Raw genomic sequence first — 17,114 nt, forward strand, 5'->3', positions numbered from 1 at the left:
GAAGAATCACCCACCGCCCCCTCGCAAACATATGATAATGCATACTAATAGAGTAGTTTTAGCATAAAGTACCCTCTTCTCCAAAGTACATCTCCAGGGGTTGGTCAAGAGGGTGGTCCCTTTCTGAATAAAATCCCTGACCTTAAAAAAGCAAAGGTCTTTGCTAACTAGACCATATTTACAAATTATTTGGTCAAAGGACATTATTATTTCACCTTTTAAATAAACTTCCCACACAGGAGACTCCCCTAGCTGCCCAGAGCTTAAATCTGGGGTGCAGGTTGGAAACCCAGCATACCCCCAATAAAAGTAAGAAATGACATTTTGGACATATTACCCTCCCTCTGCCGTCTTATCCTCCATGCCTTAACAGTATTAATAACAATCAGATTACGGCAATATTCCATGACCATCTTCATTTTATCTAAGAGTAAAAGGCTGATGAGGGGACATTTTGTCTGGGAGGCCTCACTATCTAGCCACGTTGATGCCGAGTCGTCTTTACAGGCCCAACCACTAACAAGCGATAGAAGAGAACTTAATTGGTACCCTCCAAACCCATGAGACCTGTGTAGTTTAGACAGTTTGATAAGAGGTAGTCTGTGGCGCCAAATAAAAGAGCTAAACCATTCTAAGTCTCAGCAATGTTTGTCTTGGGAAAATCAGAGGAAGCATTGGTATAGGATAGAGCAAACGGGGGAGAACATTTATTTTGTTAAGATACCTGGCCTAGCCAGGATAATGGCAACATTTCCCATCACTGAAAATCTTGTTTAATCCTGTCAAGCAAGTGAGCAAAATTGGCCTCAAAAAACCGTTCAAAGGCGGGGGTAATACAGATGCCTAAATAAGAAAAATCTCCTGTCCCCATTTGTAGGGGAACCGTAGTTCACTCTTCACCTCAGATATTCTCCTGAGATCACCCACCTCCCCTCCCCCAAGTAGGCATAGCCTCAGATTTTGCGATTAATCTTGTAGCCCAAAAAGGAGCAAAATGAGTTGATGCATTGTAGATGATGGGATACTGAAACCTTTGGATTCGACAGAAAAACCAAAACAACAACTGCATATAATGAGATCTTATGCGACTTAGATTCAACTTTTGGGGTGACTTTATTAGGATCCCTATGGGATTGCCTCTGCTAGTAGGTCAATCACCAATGTGGATTGTAATGGCGAAAGGGGACAGTCTTGCTGACTGCCCCTACAAATATTAAAATTACTCTACCTCATATCATTGGTGAGAACTGCTGCCAGGGGATCAGCATGGAGACCCTCACCCGCCTAATAAAAACCTCTACCAAACCAAATCGCTTAAGGACGTAAACGTATGACCACTCAACCCAATCAAATGCTTTTTTCTGCATCGAAGGTGACCACCAATCCCCGAACCAAAATGCTGCTGACAAACTTGAATCCTATTCCGCAATCTCCTGACATTATTAGAGGATCTGTGGCCTTTTAAAGCAAGTCTGATAGTCCCTAACAATGGAAGGCAGCACAGTTTCCAATCTTAATGCAAGAGTCTTGGACAAAATTTTAATCAGAGTTCAGAAGTGAGCTGGGCGTATAAGAGGCAGATTGCTCTGGAGTCGTCCTCTTAAGAATGAGAGATATTAGCCTCCGGAATGGTGGGAGATGATTATGGCTGAACGAGTCATTATACGTGTCCAGCATTGGTTCCAACAATATACTTATAAATTCCTTTTAAAACTCAACTGGGGAGACCATCAGGGCCAGGAACCTTCCCATTCTGCATCTGTTTCACAGCCTCCTGTACCTCCTATACTGCTAAAAAGGCTTTAAGAAAAGACACTTGCTCAGGAGTGACACTTGGAAGATCCAAGTTCTTAAAGAAAGACTCCATCTTAGTGCATCCATCCATCCTCCCAACACTGACTGGTATAGCTCAAGATAGAATTTCTGAAATGCTGCATTGATCTTTTTAGAGTTTCAGTGACCATCCCATTCCTATTCCTGATAGAGGTAATGGACTTGGGGGCATTCTTTCTCCTAGCAAGAGCTAGCTACCTGCCCGGCTTGTCACCATTTTCACGCAGTGCCTATTTCGCAAAGGTGTGTAAGCACAGAGTTCAGGACGGAATGAAGAGCCGTAACCTGCTGCAACTTAACCAATGATGGCTTGTCAAAATACGCCTTCATCAAACCTTCTCTAAGTGTAATTTTATTTACTTTTGGCTAGAACAATGTATTTTTTTTAAATGGGCATTTTATGTTCCACTATTCAAGTTAACACTGTTATATTGTTGAAAATGAAGCAGCTGTTTTTTGAGTTTGATATTAATCTAAGATTTGCTGTTTTTGATTTCTTTGGTCCCATGTTGTTAATTTGTTCTGACCAATATTTATCTATTTGGCAGATTGCAAAAGGAACAATCATCTGATCCTCTATCTCTTAGGTGTCTGTCCTCATTGTTGCGTTTCATTCTAATAGAACAGTGACTGCTTTTCAAAGATAATTAGTCAGTCATCACAAGATTTGTCTTAGTTGAAAGAAATGAAAGGTGCTTTATAAATGCAAGCTGCTGTCATAAGCTGCACTGGCTGTCCGGGTCTGCTGTTTAGTATGTTTGATTTCTTTGGCTGGAAGATTGGAGAATGTTGGAAAATGGAATCTCTCATTTATGTATTGAACTTTAAGGTTGCAACTGAAGTGTGAAGGCATTCCTCTGCATCTAATTCTTATTCAACCTAAAGTTGGAGCATTGTGCTTGAACAGAACAAGTTCCATCTTTCAGTTTCAGCAGTTTAAAAAAAAAAGTTAATTGTTAAAGTAAAACAGAAGTGATTTGTTAAATTAAGTGAACTTCTTTATATTGGCATTTTTGTACTCTGTGCACACTTGATACAAATGTGTTTTTTTTAAAAACAGATGGTTCCAACTGAACTGGTGGAAAAAGAGTTTTGGCGCTTGGTTAGTACCATTGAAGAAGATGTTACTGTGGAATATGGAGCTGACATTGCTTCAAAAGAATTTGGTAGTGGCTTCCCCATCAAGAATGGCAAAATTAAACTGCGACCTGATGAACAGGTAAAGTTCTAGATTAATTGTGTAAGATGTTTAAGATTTGATGCTGGGCAAGTCCTTTCTGGTTCTTAAATTGGCACTAATAATTGATTGCTATTGATTATTGTGGTAATTTTTGCAGAGATTCTCCCAATGTCCGACCACTTCCAGAATCATATGAAATTATTTAAAAATTCCTGTTTGTTAAATTTTATACAGGAATTCTGCCCAAAACTTTAGCAGAAAATTGGAAACCTCATGAAATTCAACTGTTTCCAGCATTTTTTGCATTTGTTATTTCTTTTGTACCGAGTATTTGATAAATTATTTTGTTCAACCTCTATGTAACCAGATGAGCTGTGGACATCGCCAATTGGATTATACCTCCGTTGAATTAGCTAATCTACAGTAGTAAAGATGCTACAAATGCTGAAAGCAATCAAAGCGCTCAAATTGGATAAGGTTAAGAGTGGTGATCAATTCTTTGATCCCAGCTGGTACTGACTGTGGATGGTGGTTGAAAAGGAAACCAGGCCAGTGTTTTCCCACTGAACAGTGTATATCAGTTAGCATAACCAGCTTGCTTGCACTTTAAAAGTTATATTAGTAAAGATTCGGTTTGATATACTAGAAGATCTTCCTTCGGAGGGTGGGAGAAAATTGCATATAAAGTGTTGGCATGTACGGAGGAACCTCGATTATCTGAAGGACATGGGTGGGGAGTATTTTTGTTTGGTTAATTGAATGCCGGAGAACATAATTTAGCTGAGTATTGGGACATTGTGATCTTGGTGAATAATCCGATATTTGGACAATTGAATGCTGGACAATAGAGAGTCCTCTGTAAATGGCTAATCTAGAAACCGATTCTGCTCTTGATTTTAAGTTTTATAAATGTATTAAATTAGTTGAGAAGCTTAGTTTGACATTTAAGAATTTGGACAGCTTGGGTTGCAGTTTTTATGTGGCATATTTTAGTTCAAATGGGTATCAAAGTACATTTATCAATAATAAATCATGGAAATAAGTGGGGTTGGGGGGGTGGGGGGGTGGGAGTACTAGCTCGATTTTGTAATGTGTGTGGACGAAGCAGACAGCAACGATTTTAATTTCTACACTGTTAGATACAGAATGGTGTGGCTGTTCTTTTTTTGTGCCGTAAAATAGCACACGCGCAGCCCCACACGCACTTTTTTCCTGCAACTTTTTGACAAGTTCCACCTTTGCTCTGTACAGAGCAAATGTTAGAGAGATGATTTGGGGAAGGGGGTTCAGGGTACACCCTATGTAGACAGAGGGCAGGTGGTCAGTCATTTGGAGACAGTATCTGGGCTCCCATCGATGTCCAAGACTCTTCTTGGCAGCATTTCAGTAAGCTGAATTCACTTTTAATCATTGTAAACAAAAGACGCGATCAGTGTTGGAAACACCTCTTTGTTTCTATCGGGACCTTGATCACCTTTGGATAATCGAGGTTCCTCTGTACATGTAGAGCTGATGTTGTTGCACTTGTGAAGTCTGAACAATTCTAATGTGGTTTCTTTTGAGTTAAGTTTTACCATTGCTGTTCTGAAGTGCGATTTTGTGTATTTTACTTCCAGGAGTACTTTGATTCAGGATGGAATTTAAACAATATGCCTGTTTTAGAACCATCAGTTCTGACACACGTTAGCGCAGATATCTGTGGAATGAAATTACCATGGCTCTATGTTGGGATGTGCTTCTCCTCCTTCTGCTGGCACATTGAAGATCACTGGAGCTACTCCATAAATTATCTGCATTGGTGAGAGACAGCCGCTAACATAAGTAGTCAAGACTTGGGCATCAGGGTTCAACTCGATTTCGAAGAGAAAAGTGCATAGGTACCATAGGCATTCATCAGAACTTGGACCAATGCCCCTTAAATGCTGTGCATTCTGGTATTGCTTATGCTTGAATTGCAGACCAGATGTTTTTCACAATGTTCTTAAAAAAAAAACTGTCAGGTGGAATGCAGAGTAACAATGCATCTTGTCTTGTATATTATTCAGTGATTGCAGGTAAATTTAATACCTGTCAAAATATAACTCCCCAAGAATATATTTTTCAAGAAACTTTGGAATGAGGAAAATCTTTGCTGTAAGGGTAGAGGTTATCATGGAATGGTTACAGTACAAAAGCCATTCAGCCCATGTGTTGTAAGACCATAACATGTAGAGACAAAAAAAACTGCAGATGCTGGAAACAGAAGTAGACAAGCAGGAGGCTGGGAGGTGGAGAAGTCGACTTCTCCACCTCATGATGCTGCCTGGCTTGCTGTGTTACCCCAACGTTCTGCTTGTCTGCCATAAAATATAGAAGCACCTTTTTAAGCCATTCAATCATAGCTGATATATTTCTCAACACCACTTGCCTACCTTCTCTGTGTCTGTGCTTAGTGCATTCTAGATTTGAACTAAGTTAAAGAGCATTACTTGTCATTTCTTCTTTTGTCACTTGGCTTGAATCAATGTCCTTAGGTTCTTGGTCCTTCTGCTAACAAAGGTTGTCACAATCGATTCTGTCTAAGCTCTTCATGATTTTTGATCACCTGTCAAATCTCTGCATAAACTTAGATTCTCCAATTTATCTGTATAACTGAAGTTCCTTCTCCATGGAACCACTGTTTCTTTTCTTTACCCTTTCTACTAGTGCTTCCTAGAATGAAATATTCAGAATTAGATAGAATGCTCCAATTGATGCTGAACCATTTATGTAGATTTAGATTACATTACAGTGTGGAAACAGGCCCTTCGGCCCAACAAGTCCACACCGACCCACCGAAGCGTAACCCACCCATTCCCCTACATTTACCCCTTTACCTAACACTATGGACAATTTAGCATGGCCAATTCACCTGACCTGCACATCTTTGGACTGTGGGAGGAAACCGGAGCACCCGGAGGAAACCCACGCAGACACGGGGAGAACATGCAAACTCCACACAGTCAGTCGCCTGAGGCGGGAATTGAACCCAGGTCTCTGGCGCTGTGAGGCAGCAGTGCTAACCACTGTGCCACCGTGCTGCCCGTTTATCGTATCACTCTTTTGAATTTGGGGTCCTAGGCTGTAGTAAAAGGGGTCATAGGTTTTATTAACCTTTTTTTTGTTGACCTGCCCTGATATCTTCAAACATTTGTGTGTTCCAAGTCCTACTACTACTTCTTTGATTGAAGATGTATCTTTATTATCTCCTTTATTATCTAAAACTATCTCTTGTGCTGCTAAGCATTAAGTTTCATCTGCTGCTTGTCAATTCATTCCACCATTCTATCTTCCGATTTTAGAAGCACCATCCGTTTTGCAATTCACAATAGTTCCAAGTTTTGTGTATTGTGCAAATTTTGAAATTGTACCTTGTATACCCAGTGCCGTGAGAAGTGTTCTTAACATTGCTTCCTGTACTCCTGTATATCTCCTTTTAGTGAAAAGGACACCTATTGTTTGCTGTCACTCAATTTGACAAATGTTCATGCTTTCACTGTCCCCTTATTCTATGAGCAATAATTTTGCTGATGAGCAAAATTAGAAAAATGTGATTTTTTTTTATTGAATGCCTTTTTGGATGTATATGTGTACTGCATTAAATGCCTGATCCTGTCAATTCTTGCTGCCAACTCATAAGAAACAAATGTTAGTTAAACGTGATTGACACTTTATGAAGTCAGGCTGGCTTCCCTTAATTCCTTAGTTTGTTCAAATTATATCCTTTTTGTCTCCAATTATCATTTCTGAAAGCTGATCCACTACAGCGGTTAGGCTGTCTAGCCTATGGGTGTTTGGATCGTCCTTGCACATTTTTTTAAACAAGACTATATCTCGTAGCATTCTCCAGTTATTTCCAGTTATAGCACTCCTATACCTAACGAGGATTTGGAAATCATGGCCAATGTCCCCATAATGTCAACCATTACTTTCCCTCAATGTCCTTGGATGTATCTACTGGTAACTTCTTAAACTTTAGGTACTAATAAACTGCTGAACTGCTGTGCTCTTCCAGCACCACTAATCCAGTATTTAGGTACTAATAGCCTATACGCTACCTCTTTTAACCCATCCAATGTTTCTCTGACATCCTGTTCAACAATGACTTGGTACCATCTTGTTCCTTTATTAATTTCTTACTCAATTAGTACTTGGGCCATGTCCCTGCATCTTGGGCCTATACTGTAATTGACTTCACTCTTCCTTTATCAGTCTTTTACTATTAATGTAGCAAGTTTTTAGATTTCCCTTTAATGCGAACTATCAGTCTTCTTCTACTTTCTCTCTCCTGTTTTGTTTTTCACTTCTCTTCTGAAACATTTACACTGAGCCTGATTCTCAATTGTATTGTCCATCAGAAATCGCCATGTAATCACTCTTCCTACTTTGTTTCTATCTCATTCATAACTCTGGTTCTTGGGTTTGTTTACCTAACCTTTCCCTTTCACAGGCATGTATCACGATTGTACCTGAATTAACTCATCTTTTTTGTTCTGGCCATAATTATGATTTTACAATGATCTTGCTGAAAATGTCACCAACAAATCCACATTTAATTAATAATATGTAGAAATGTATATTTTTACTGAAATAAATTCAAGCAATTTAAACTTAGGAAAATGCTTTCAGAGATATCTAAGGCGACTTAGGAAGGAACTTATTAATTTACTGAACGCTACTGAAATTTTTCATGATTGGAAGCAAGCAAATGCAGCATGTGACTATGGAAGTTACTATTGTCCTTGATGCCCAAGAATAAGAAAGTTACAATGAATTTGCATAAAATAGTGATTCGGTCACAATTGGAGTATTGTGACCCATTCTGTATTTGGAGAATGTACAGAAAAGCTTGAATGGTTCTAGGAATTAGGGATGCACATTGAGGTTAAATTGAAGAAGCTTGGCTACTTCCCTTAGAAAAGGGATGGCTAAGAGGATCTTGAATGTATGTATTCAAAATCGTAACAGGTCCCAACAGTAGATAAGAGAAAAGCTATCTCTTGGGTTGAGAACCAGAGTGTATACTTTTAAAGTGGCAAAAGGGCCAAAGTCAACATGAAGCAAATGTTTGTTTACATAAAGTGGTTAAGATTTGGAATGTAGTGTGATACGGTGGGATTCAATTGTGACCTTCAAAAATAATTAGATAGGTACTTGAAGGTAAATTAAAAATTGTCCAGTTGCAGGAAAATCTACAGGGTCACAAGGACAGGTAAGCAGTACAGTTAGCTGATATAGGCTTGACAAGATGTGATAAATGGCTGTTCTGTGCTGTAACCATATGATTAAACTGAGAGAAAATCTTTTACATCTTTTACATTTTACATAATTTTACAAGCAGCAGCCAGAATCTGGTTAGATCCTTCCTGATAATGTTAAAGCTAAAGTACATAATTCATTACTTTGTTCATTTATTTATACAATGCTTTTAATATACCACCTTCTTCTCTCCCCCCCCCCCCCCCCCCCCCCCCGCCCCAGTGATTCACTGTTGTGTAGGAAAATTGAACAATTGACAAAAACCACAAAAGAGACATCAAGTCAGATATCCAAGTTTTTATCAAAATAGTAGGTGTTAGGTATGGAGGTAGGTGAGCACTTTGGTGATAGTGACCACAATTTTTGGTTATTGTTACTTTAACAATGGAAAGGGATAGGTATGTTGTGCAGGGCAAGAGTTATTGCTGGGGGAAAGGCAATTATGATGCGATTAGACCAGATGTAGGATGCATAAGATGGGGAAGAAAATTGCAGGGGATGGGCACAATTGAAATGTGGAGCTTATTCCTTGTTAAATATTTACCTGACAGGCAAGGAGGAAGTGGTTGAGCGAGGGAGTTGTGGTTTACCAAAGAAGTTGAATCTCTTGTCAAGAGGAAGAAGAAGGCTTATGTTTGGATGAGACGTGAAGGCTCAGTTAGGGGGCTTGAGAGTTACAAGCTAGCCAAGAAAGACCTAAAGAGAGAGCTAAGAGGAGCAAGGTGGGGACGAGAAGCATTTAGCAGATAGGATCAAGGAACACCCTCAAGCTTTATAGGTATATCAGGAATAAAAGAATGACTAGAGAAAGATTTCGGGCCAATGAAGGATAGTAGTGGGAAGTTGTGCGTGGAGTCTGAGGAAATGGGGGAAGTGATAAATTAATATTTTTTCAGTATTCACACTGGATAAAGACAATGTTGTTGAGGGGGGATACTGAGATACAGGCTACGAGACTAGATTGGATTGACGTTCACAAGGAGGTGTTAGCAATTCTGGTAAGTGTAAAGATAGATGAGTCTCCTGGGCTGGATGGGATTCTCTGGGAAGCCTGGGAGGAGATTGCAGAGCCTTTGGCTTTGATCCTTGTCATCATTGTCTTCAGGAGTGGTGCCAGAAGACTAGAGGATAGCAAATGTTGTTCCCTTGCTCAAGAAGGGGAGTAGACACAACCCTGGTAATTATAGATCAGTGAGCCCTACTTTGGTAGTGGGTAAAGTGTTGAGAAGTGTTATAAGAGATAGATAGGCTTTATAATGATCTAACGAGGAATAAGATGATTAAGGATAGTCAATATGGTTTTGTTAAGGGTAGGTCATGCCTCTCAAACTTTGTTGAGCTCGAGATGGTGACCAAACAGGTGGATGAGGATAAAACGGTTGATGTGTACATGGATTTTAATGGTACCATATTGCACAAAATACAGAGGCATAGGATTGAAGGTGATTTAGCAGTTTGGATCATAAATTTTCGAGCTGAAAGAAGACAGAGGGCGGTGGTTGATGGGAAATGTTCATCCTGGCGTTCAGTTACTAGTGGTGTACTGCAATAATGTATTTATGAGCCACTGCTGTTTGCCTTTTTTACACCTGGATGAAGGTGTAGAACGATGGGTTACTGAATTTGAGGGTGACACTAAGATCAGTGGAGTTGTGGATAGCGCTGAAGGATGTTGTGGGTTACAGAGGAACATAGACAAGCTGCAGAGCTGGGCTGAGAGGTGGCAAGTGGAGTTTTAATGTGGAAAAGTGTGAGGTGATTCACTTTGGAAGGAACAACAGGAATAAAGAATACTGGGCTAATGGTAAGATTCTTGGTAGTGCAGATGAGCTGTGTCCTTGTACATAGATCTCTAAAAATTACCACCCAAGTTGACAGGGTCGTTAAGAAGGCATACGGTGTATTAGATTTATAGGTTGAGTTTCAGAGCTATGAGGTCACGCTTCAGTTATACAAGACTCTGGTGTGGCTTCACTTTGAGTATTGCGAACAATTATGGTCATAGCATTATAGGAAGGATGTGGAAGCTTTGGAAAGGGTTCAGAGGAAATTTACTAGGATGTTGCTTGGTATGGAGGGATGTTTTTGTGAGGAAAGGCTGAGGGACTTGAGGCTGTATTTGTTAGTGAAGAAGGTTGAGAGGTGACTTAAGACACATAAGATAATCAGAGGATTAGATAGGATGGACAATGAGAGCCTTTTTCCTCCAATGGTGATGGCTAGCACGAGGGGGCATAGCTTTAAATTGAAGGGTGAGAGATGTAGGATGAATATCAGAGGTAGTTTTTGTGCTCTGAGAGTAGTAGGGGCGTGGAATGCCCTGCCTGCAGCAATAGTAGTAGTGCCAACTTTAAGGGCATTTAAATGGTCATTCCATAAATATATGTGGATGAAAGTGGAATACTGTAGGATAGATGGGCTTCAGATTGGTTACACAGATCGATGCAACATTAAGTGCCGAAGGGCCTGTACTGTGCTGTAATGTTCTAAGTTTTAGTAGCTTTTAAAATATTAGAGAAATTTGAGGAGGGAAATCCTGTGTCAGCCTATACAGCTGAAAGTGAAAGAAATTGGGGTGATACATGAACAGAATTGTAGAAGTGCAAGGTTTTGAGGGCTTGGAGGAAGGTAGTGAGTTGGGTGAAGCTAGAACTAAATTGAAAACTTAATTGAGGCTTTTAAACTGCTTCCTGGTCTAACAGATTTTAAGTGAATGCACAGAATAGACTTTGCATTTGAGGATATGCATAATAACTTTTGATGAACTCAGTTTAGAAGTTGAAAGATGAGAGCATTGTGTAGTAACCAGGTCCACAGGTAGTAAAGTCCTAATTAAACATTCAGAAATGTTTCAGTGAAGCCACCTTACATCTTGACCAAGAAGAGATTTGACAATTCTGAAAGGCTCACCCAGTGCTATTTGCCTGACTGGCAAAAGTAGAGGTAGAAATCAGAATGTTGGAAATCAAAAGAATCATCAAACCAGTCCAAATTGTGGAATGGTTGTACCAGTTGTGAAGCCCAACAGATTGGTTTGCCTCTGTGCCGAAGAGATGGTGATTAATATTATATAGAAATAGGCAGACTTAGTGATTTCAAGGACTGGTTGTGCATTTTAAAATTAAATTGCCAAGTGAGGTAAACTATTCCAATTCTGGTTGAGTATAGTGGCTAGAAACCAGTTTTGTCCTGCTACTCTAAGACAAAGACTAAGACAAAGACTTTGAATATCCCAAGATTTAATGGAAAGAAAAATTGCTGATTCAGTATTAGATGTTTATCAAACATCCTGTGAAGCTAGACCCAAGTAGTCAAGAGAGATGCTCTGATGCAGCGGTGTGTTGTTCACATTAGTTACTCGATAGATGCAAAATGATGTTATTGATAAGCAGCACTTCCAACTCCTTTATATATACTTAGGCTTTGAGGGAGATTTTGACAAAGTTCCATATAAACGATTAAAAACTGGAAAAAAAAAGAATATGCTGAATAAGAAATTGTTAATAAAAAAGGACGCTTAATATTCTTGAGCTGTAAAGTAACAATGGAAAATGTTCGTGTGCAGCAGGTCTATCAACTTCTGTAGTGCGAGAAGCAGTTTGCATTTCAGGTTGATGCCTTTCATCAGAATTGCAAGTCAATTCTGGCAAAATGTTATCAACCTGAAGCCTTGCCTTTTTTCACATTTTCATCATTTGCATTTTGCTTTCCCTAGTCTGGAGAAGTTATTCAACCGAAGGCATGTGTTGAAAAGAGCTCTGCAGAAGGTTTGTCCTTGACCTTGTTTCCAACTTGCACTTTGTTTTTGGGTCCAGACACCAAACCAAAACCTGAAGTACTTGTCAACAACACTAGAATACTAGAGGCAGAATACTAGAGAGAGAGTCAGCTAAAGATCTCTTGGATTTAGTTCAGTTTTACAACTGCATAACCAAGTGGCATACCAGAGTTTGGGCATAGTGATCAAATGCCAAAACCAGGCCGTGTGAAATTTTAAATCCAGTGTTAACCACTGCTAAAACAGCATTAACCAAAATACCACATGTAACTAGGGTGCATAAAAGCATGGAGTGAGAAACAGAATTAAACCCCTGGGGGTAATTTAGAAAGAGCATTTTGTCAGATGTCCTCTCATGTCGTTTTCTCATCCAGTATTCTTTGGATATCATTTTGTCATCTGATGTTCTTCCGATGCACGGCCGTTTGAATACAGTTTGTGCTTCATTTTCTTGACTTATTCTCTTTAATTTCATAATTCTTAGTTGGGGTTGTAGCTAACAGGAAAGGTGAATGGATGTATTTGAATTTTCAAGGAACATTCTAGAAGTTTTACACTTTTTTTAAAATGTGAAAATTAGCAACTATAGGCCACCAGTTATATGCAAGGTTTTGAAATATGCAAGGTTTTGAAATATGCAATCATGGAAAAATCAACAGATTTAGAGAGGTTTATGATAACTAAAGAGCCAACACTGGTTTTTTTATTATTATAAACTGTGAGGGTGACAGTGTGGTACTCAAAGAACATTGACAAGTTGTTGGAGTGGGCAGATAGGTGGCAGATTAGGTTCAATGTGGATAAATGTAAGGTGGTGAACGCTGGAAGAATGTTGAAAGGTAATAAACAGGGCACAATTTTAAAGATGCAGAGGGTATACGTGCGCACAGATCATTGAAAGTGGCAGGACAGTAGGAGAGAGCAGCTAAAGTGTTCTTAGATTTCTTAGTGGGGTCATGGATTACAAGAGCAAGGAGGTGATGTTGTACAAGACACATTGTTAGACCTTGGTTGGATTATTGTCCACAGTTGTAGAAGCCACATTATAGTAAAGGTATGAATGCATTGGAAAGAGTGCAGAAATGATTTGCATGAAAAATTCCAGGAATGAGAGAGTTCACTTGTGAGAATAGATTGAAGGTAGGGATTGTCCTTCAAGAGAAGGAAGCGAGGAACGTTGTTCTATGATTTTCAAAATCATGAGTGGGCTGAAAGAATATATGTGGTGAAGCTGTTCCCACTCAAAAAGCATGAGAGATTATGGACTTAAAGCTCTGTTTGGGGAGGTAGGAAGGTGGAGGTGAGATTTTGGGACAGTGTGTAAAAAGATTGGGACCTTGGAGGGAGAGAGGGGGATATTTGAGGAATTGGGATCCAGAAAGATGGGAGGTAGGAAGTGATCAGGGTCGATTTCATTGGAATCTGGGGGGCGAATGATGGAAGGAGGGTCCAGAGAGCAAGGGATTACATGGAATGAGGGGACAAGGGTCTCTAGGCTCCTGGCCCTCTTTATTGTGTCCCCCCGACCTACACCACCTCACCCCCCCGCCCCTGAGAAATGCACATGTATTAATTGGACTCTAGTGTGGCTATAGAATGGGAACCATCAGGGATTATGGTAGATTTGCTTTGGACTAGGGGATGGTAGACAGTGGAGTTCTCCACGAAAGTCAATGTCATAACCACTACCATTTTGCTCTATAAAATTACTTGAATTTTGGAAAATGGGCTAAAATTGCAAAGCTTCCAATTAATAATAACTTGGACCTTTGCCAGACAGTGAAATCAGGACCAATTGATTGAAACAGCATTGGTGAGCAGAACGTTTTTACAGATGGAGTTCATTCTGACTGTGAAGGAATAGGGATGTTTGGTATAGGTACCATGCTGACATTTATTTGAATGTGCAGATTTTCCTAGTTGTGTTTTTTGCACAATAAGCAGGGCAAATCCAGTTACTGCCCGCTCATTAGCAAAGAAATGGGCATGGTTATCAACAGTGCGATCAAAGGGATATTGTAAAGGAAGAACCAGGCATTCCGATTGGGTTCCAGCACGGTATGGTGAATTTGCTCTTGATGATCTTGGTCCAAACTTGGATGAAAGAGCTGAACTCCAGAAGTGGGTAAATGTGACTGTCCTTGACCTCGAGGCAACTGGTGATTTTGGTATAGCACCAAAGAACCTCTGCAAATCTGAAGTCAGTGGAAATTTGAGGGGAAAATCTGATTGGTTGAAGTCATGCATAGCTGAAAGATGGTTGTGGATGCTGGAGGTGAATCATCTCAACCCGAGAAAATCCCTGCAACCAACTCTCTGGGTGCTATCCTAGCCTAAACAGGGGGCACTTGTGTAGTGTTGGTGTTCCTTGCTTTGGACCAGGTGGCCCAGGTTCAAGCACCATATGCTGTAGAGAGTATGCAGTAACATTTCTAGATACATTGATTAGAAAATATCTCTGGGTCCAACCAAATACACCTGTTTCATCAATTGCCTTCCTTCTAACTTAAGAAGTGGAAATATTTGCTGCTGATCGTGCTGAACATTGCACAGTTGCACATCTCATAACAAATCATCTGTGATGAAGGTCTGGACAGCATGGAGGTATGGGCTGATTAGTAGCAACTAATATTTGTGCCACAAAAGTGCCAGACAGTGACCACCTTCCAGAAGAGACATAGAAATCTACAGTATAGAAGAAGGCTGCTCTGGTCCATTGTGTCTACACCAGTCAAAAACAAGCACCTAATGATTCTAATCCCATTTTCCAGCACTTGGCCCATAGCCTTATATGTCTTGTGTCTTCGGTGCACATGCTACTAAACTGTTATGGAGGGTTTCTGCCTTTACCATGTTTGCAGGCAGTGAGTTGCAGATTCCTACCACCTTCTGAATGAAAAAGTTTTACTCACATTTCTAAACATTCTGCCCCTTGCCTGAAATCTGTGCCCCCGGTCATTGATCCATCCATCAAGGGGAAAGGTTTCTTGCTGTTTACCTTCTTCTTGCGCCTCAATGTTGAGAGAATCTAGCTACAAATCCTGCAGCTATTAACTATCTTCCTGAATCCCCAAGCTTGTCTACCATCTAAAAGGCAAAAGTCAGGGGTGTGATGGAATACTCCCCACTGGCCTGGATGTGTACAGCTCTAACAATGTTCAAGAAGCTTTTTGGACAAAATATTCCAAACACACAACCAGTGTCATCTGGAATGAAAATGAGAACACCACCACCTGCACGTTGCCCTCCAAACTGCTCACCATACTGACTGGGCAGGTAAAGAAGTGTAGAAACCTGGTGTGCATACACCAGACGAATTGTTAACTGTTTAAAAAATCCACCTCACTGCCAGCTAAGATTCTGCAAAAATTGCAGTGTTGTTAATGTTCCATGAATAAATTTAAAAATAATCTGGAGCCAGCTATCAAAATAATCTGTTTAAGGCTGATAAGCAGAAGTTTGAGGGTTGAGTTTGGAACACTCTAGATGGTGGAAGAAGAATCCTTGAGTATTTTTAAGGCAGAGATTCTTGGTAAGCATGGGGGTGAAGGTTATAGAGAGTAGACAGGATTGTGGAGCCAAGATCTTAATATTGGATTAGGCTCAAAGGGCTGATGGGTCTACTCATACTCCTGATCCACATGTTTCATAAGTCTTGGGGAAACTAAGTACTATATTTAGAATTTTTGTTTGATCAGTCTGGAGTACTGTTTAACATTTTTGGTCTTTTTAACCAGTGGAAGGATAGTAGCCTCGGCTTATTGGCTGGATTTCTGGGATGAAATTGTTATGCTTGGAAAGAAAGTATCCTATGCCTATATATTAATGAAATGAGAGGTAAAACATAAGTTTTTTTGGGAAGCTGACTGGGTGTTGCTGGGGCATCATTTTGCCTGACTAGGCAAACAATTTTTTGAAAGGAGGAAGGAGCAAGAGGGAGAATTGCAATGAGAAATTTCTCAACTCAAAGAACTTTAAGTCTTTGGAATCGTCTACCTTATAGCGGTGTGTGTGCTTACTGTTGAGCATGTTGAAGACTGGTCAATTGATATATTGGTTTTTAGAGGATTGAGGGATAGAGTTTGAATAGTGCAGCCATCAGGCGTACACTGGCAGAAGTTTGAAGGGATTGTTTTGAGAAGTTATTGAGAAATTATTGTTCATTATTTTCTGTTGTGGTCAATCTGTCATTGGCTACCTTTTTAAAAGTCCATCAAATTGATAGTAAATGATTTATATTAGTGCAATTTCTGATGGTTGCTTACAGTGTAGAATTTGCTTGTTTCTGATATAACTTTGCAGCATCCATTTGCACCAGTTTGCATTGGGTACCAGAGTTTTGGCATTGAAAGCAAGAATAGATTGAGTCTTGTGGTCTGTTGGTGACATCAGTTCTAGTTCCCAATGGAAGCCGTATGAGAAACCTCAGAGTAAAATAATTTTCTCAGTTCTATATATTTATTTTCAACACCATTATAATGGCAGGTGTTGTGGGCCATCCATTATTTAATCTAGTCATTGTGATCCTCCACCTTCAAACTATTCATTCTCTCACTCGATCCTGTTCTTCTCCCTCCCACCTCTGTGTCTCTTCCTCTTTTCCTTCTTTCTCCTTACTTCCTTCTTTCCACTTTCACTCCTTTCTTTCACTCTGTCTCTTCTTTCCTTGCTCTCCCTCTGGCTTTCCCTTTTTTTCCTCCCATTCTAGTTTTTTCTTTCCCTGTTTCATTGTTTCTCTCACTCCCTCATTCTCTTCCAGTTTCTTCTTACACTTGCTTTCTCTTTTATGCTTGCACTTTCACACTCTAGTGCCCTCCCGCATGCCCACGCTGTCTTTTGCATTGTTTCTCTCACCCTCATACATTTGCTTGCACTATTTTTTTCACGTGCGTGCTTTTCCTGTGCTCGCTCTCTTTTTCAAGCTGGTCTCTCGTAGACATTGTCTCTGTGCCTGTCTCTGTCTTGTCAGCTTTGTACATGCTCCACTTCCTTTCTGTAGTGAGGAACCATGATTCACTAATTCATACAATCATTGAGTTTGCACTG

General features: G+C 40.0%; 1 protein-coding gene across 2 annotated transcripts in view; it reads left to right on the forward strand.

Moving 5' to 3' along the window:
* LOC140467258 (lysine-specific demethylase 5B-like) overlaps nt 1-17,114 on the forward strand; it is a 211,570-nt gene that overhangs the window by 67,713 nt on the left and 126,743 nt on the right. For both annotated transcript variants that reach the window (XM_072563506.1, XM_072563507.1), the window contains exons 10-11: nt 2,894-3,052; nt 4,630-4,811. In XM_072563506.1, coding sequence (XP_072419607.1) covers nt 2,894-3,052; nt 4,630-4,811 — 341 coding nt within the window. The remainder of the gene's footprint in view (nt 1-2,893; nt 3,053-4,629; nt 4,812-17,114) is intronic.

This window comes from Chiloscyllium punctatum, chromosome 45, assembly GCF_047496795.1.
Source record: "Chiloscyllium punctatum isolate Juve2018m chromosome 45, sChiPun1.3, whole genome shotgun sequence".
Taxonomy (NCBI): Eukaryota; Metazoa; Chordata; class Chondrichthyes; order Orectolobiformes; family Hemiscylliidae; genus Chiloscyllium; species Chiloscyllium punctatum.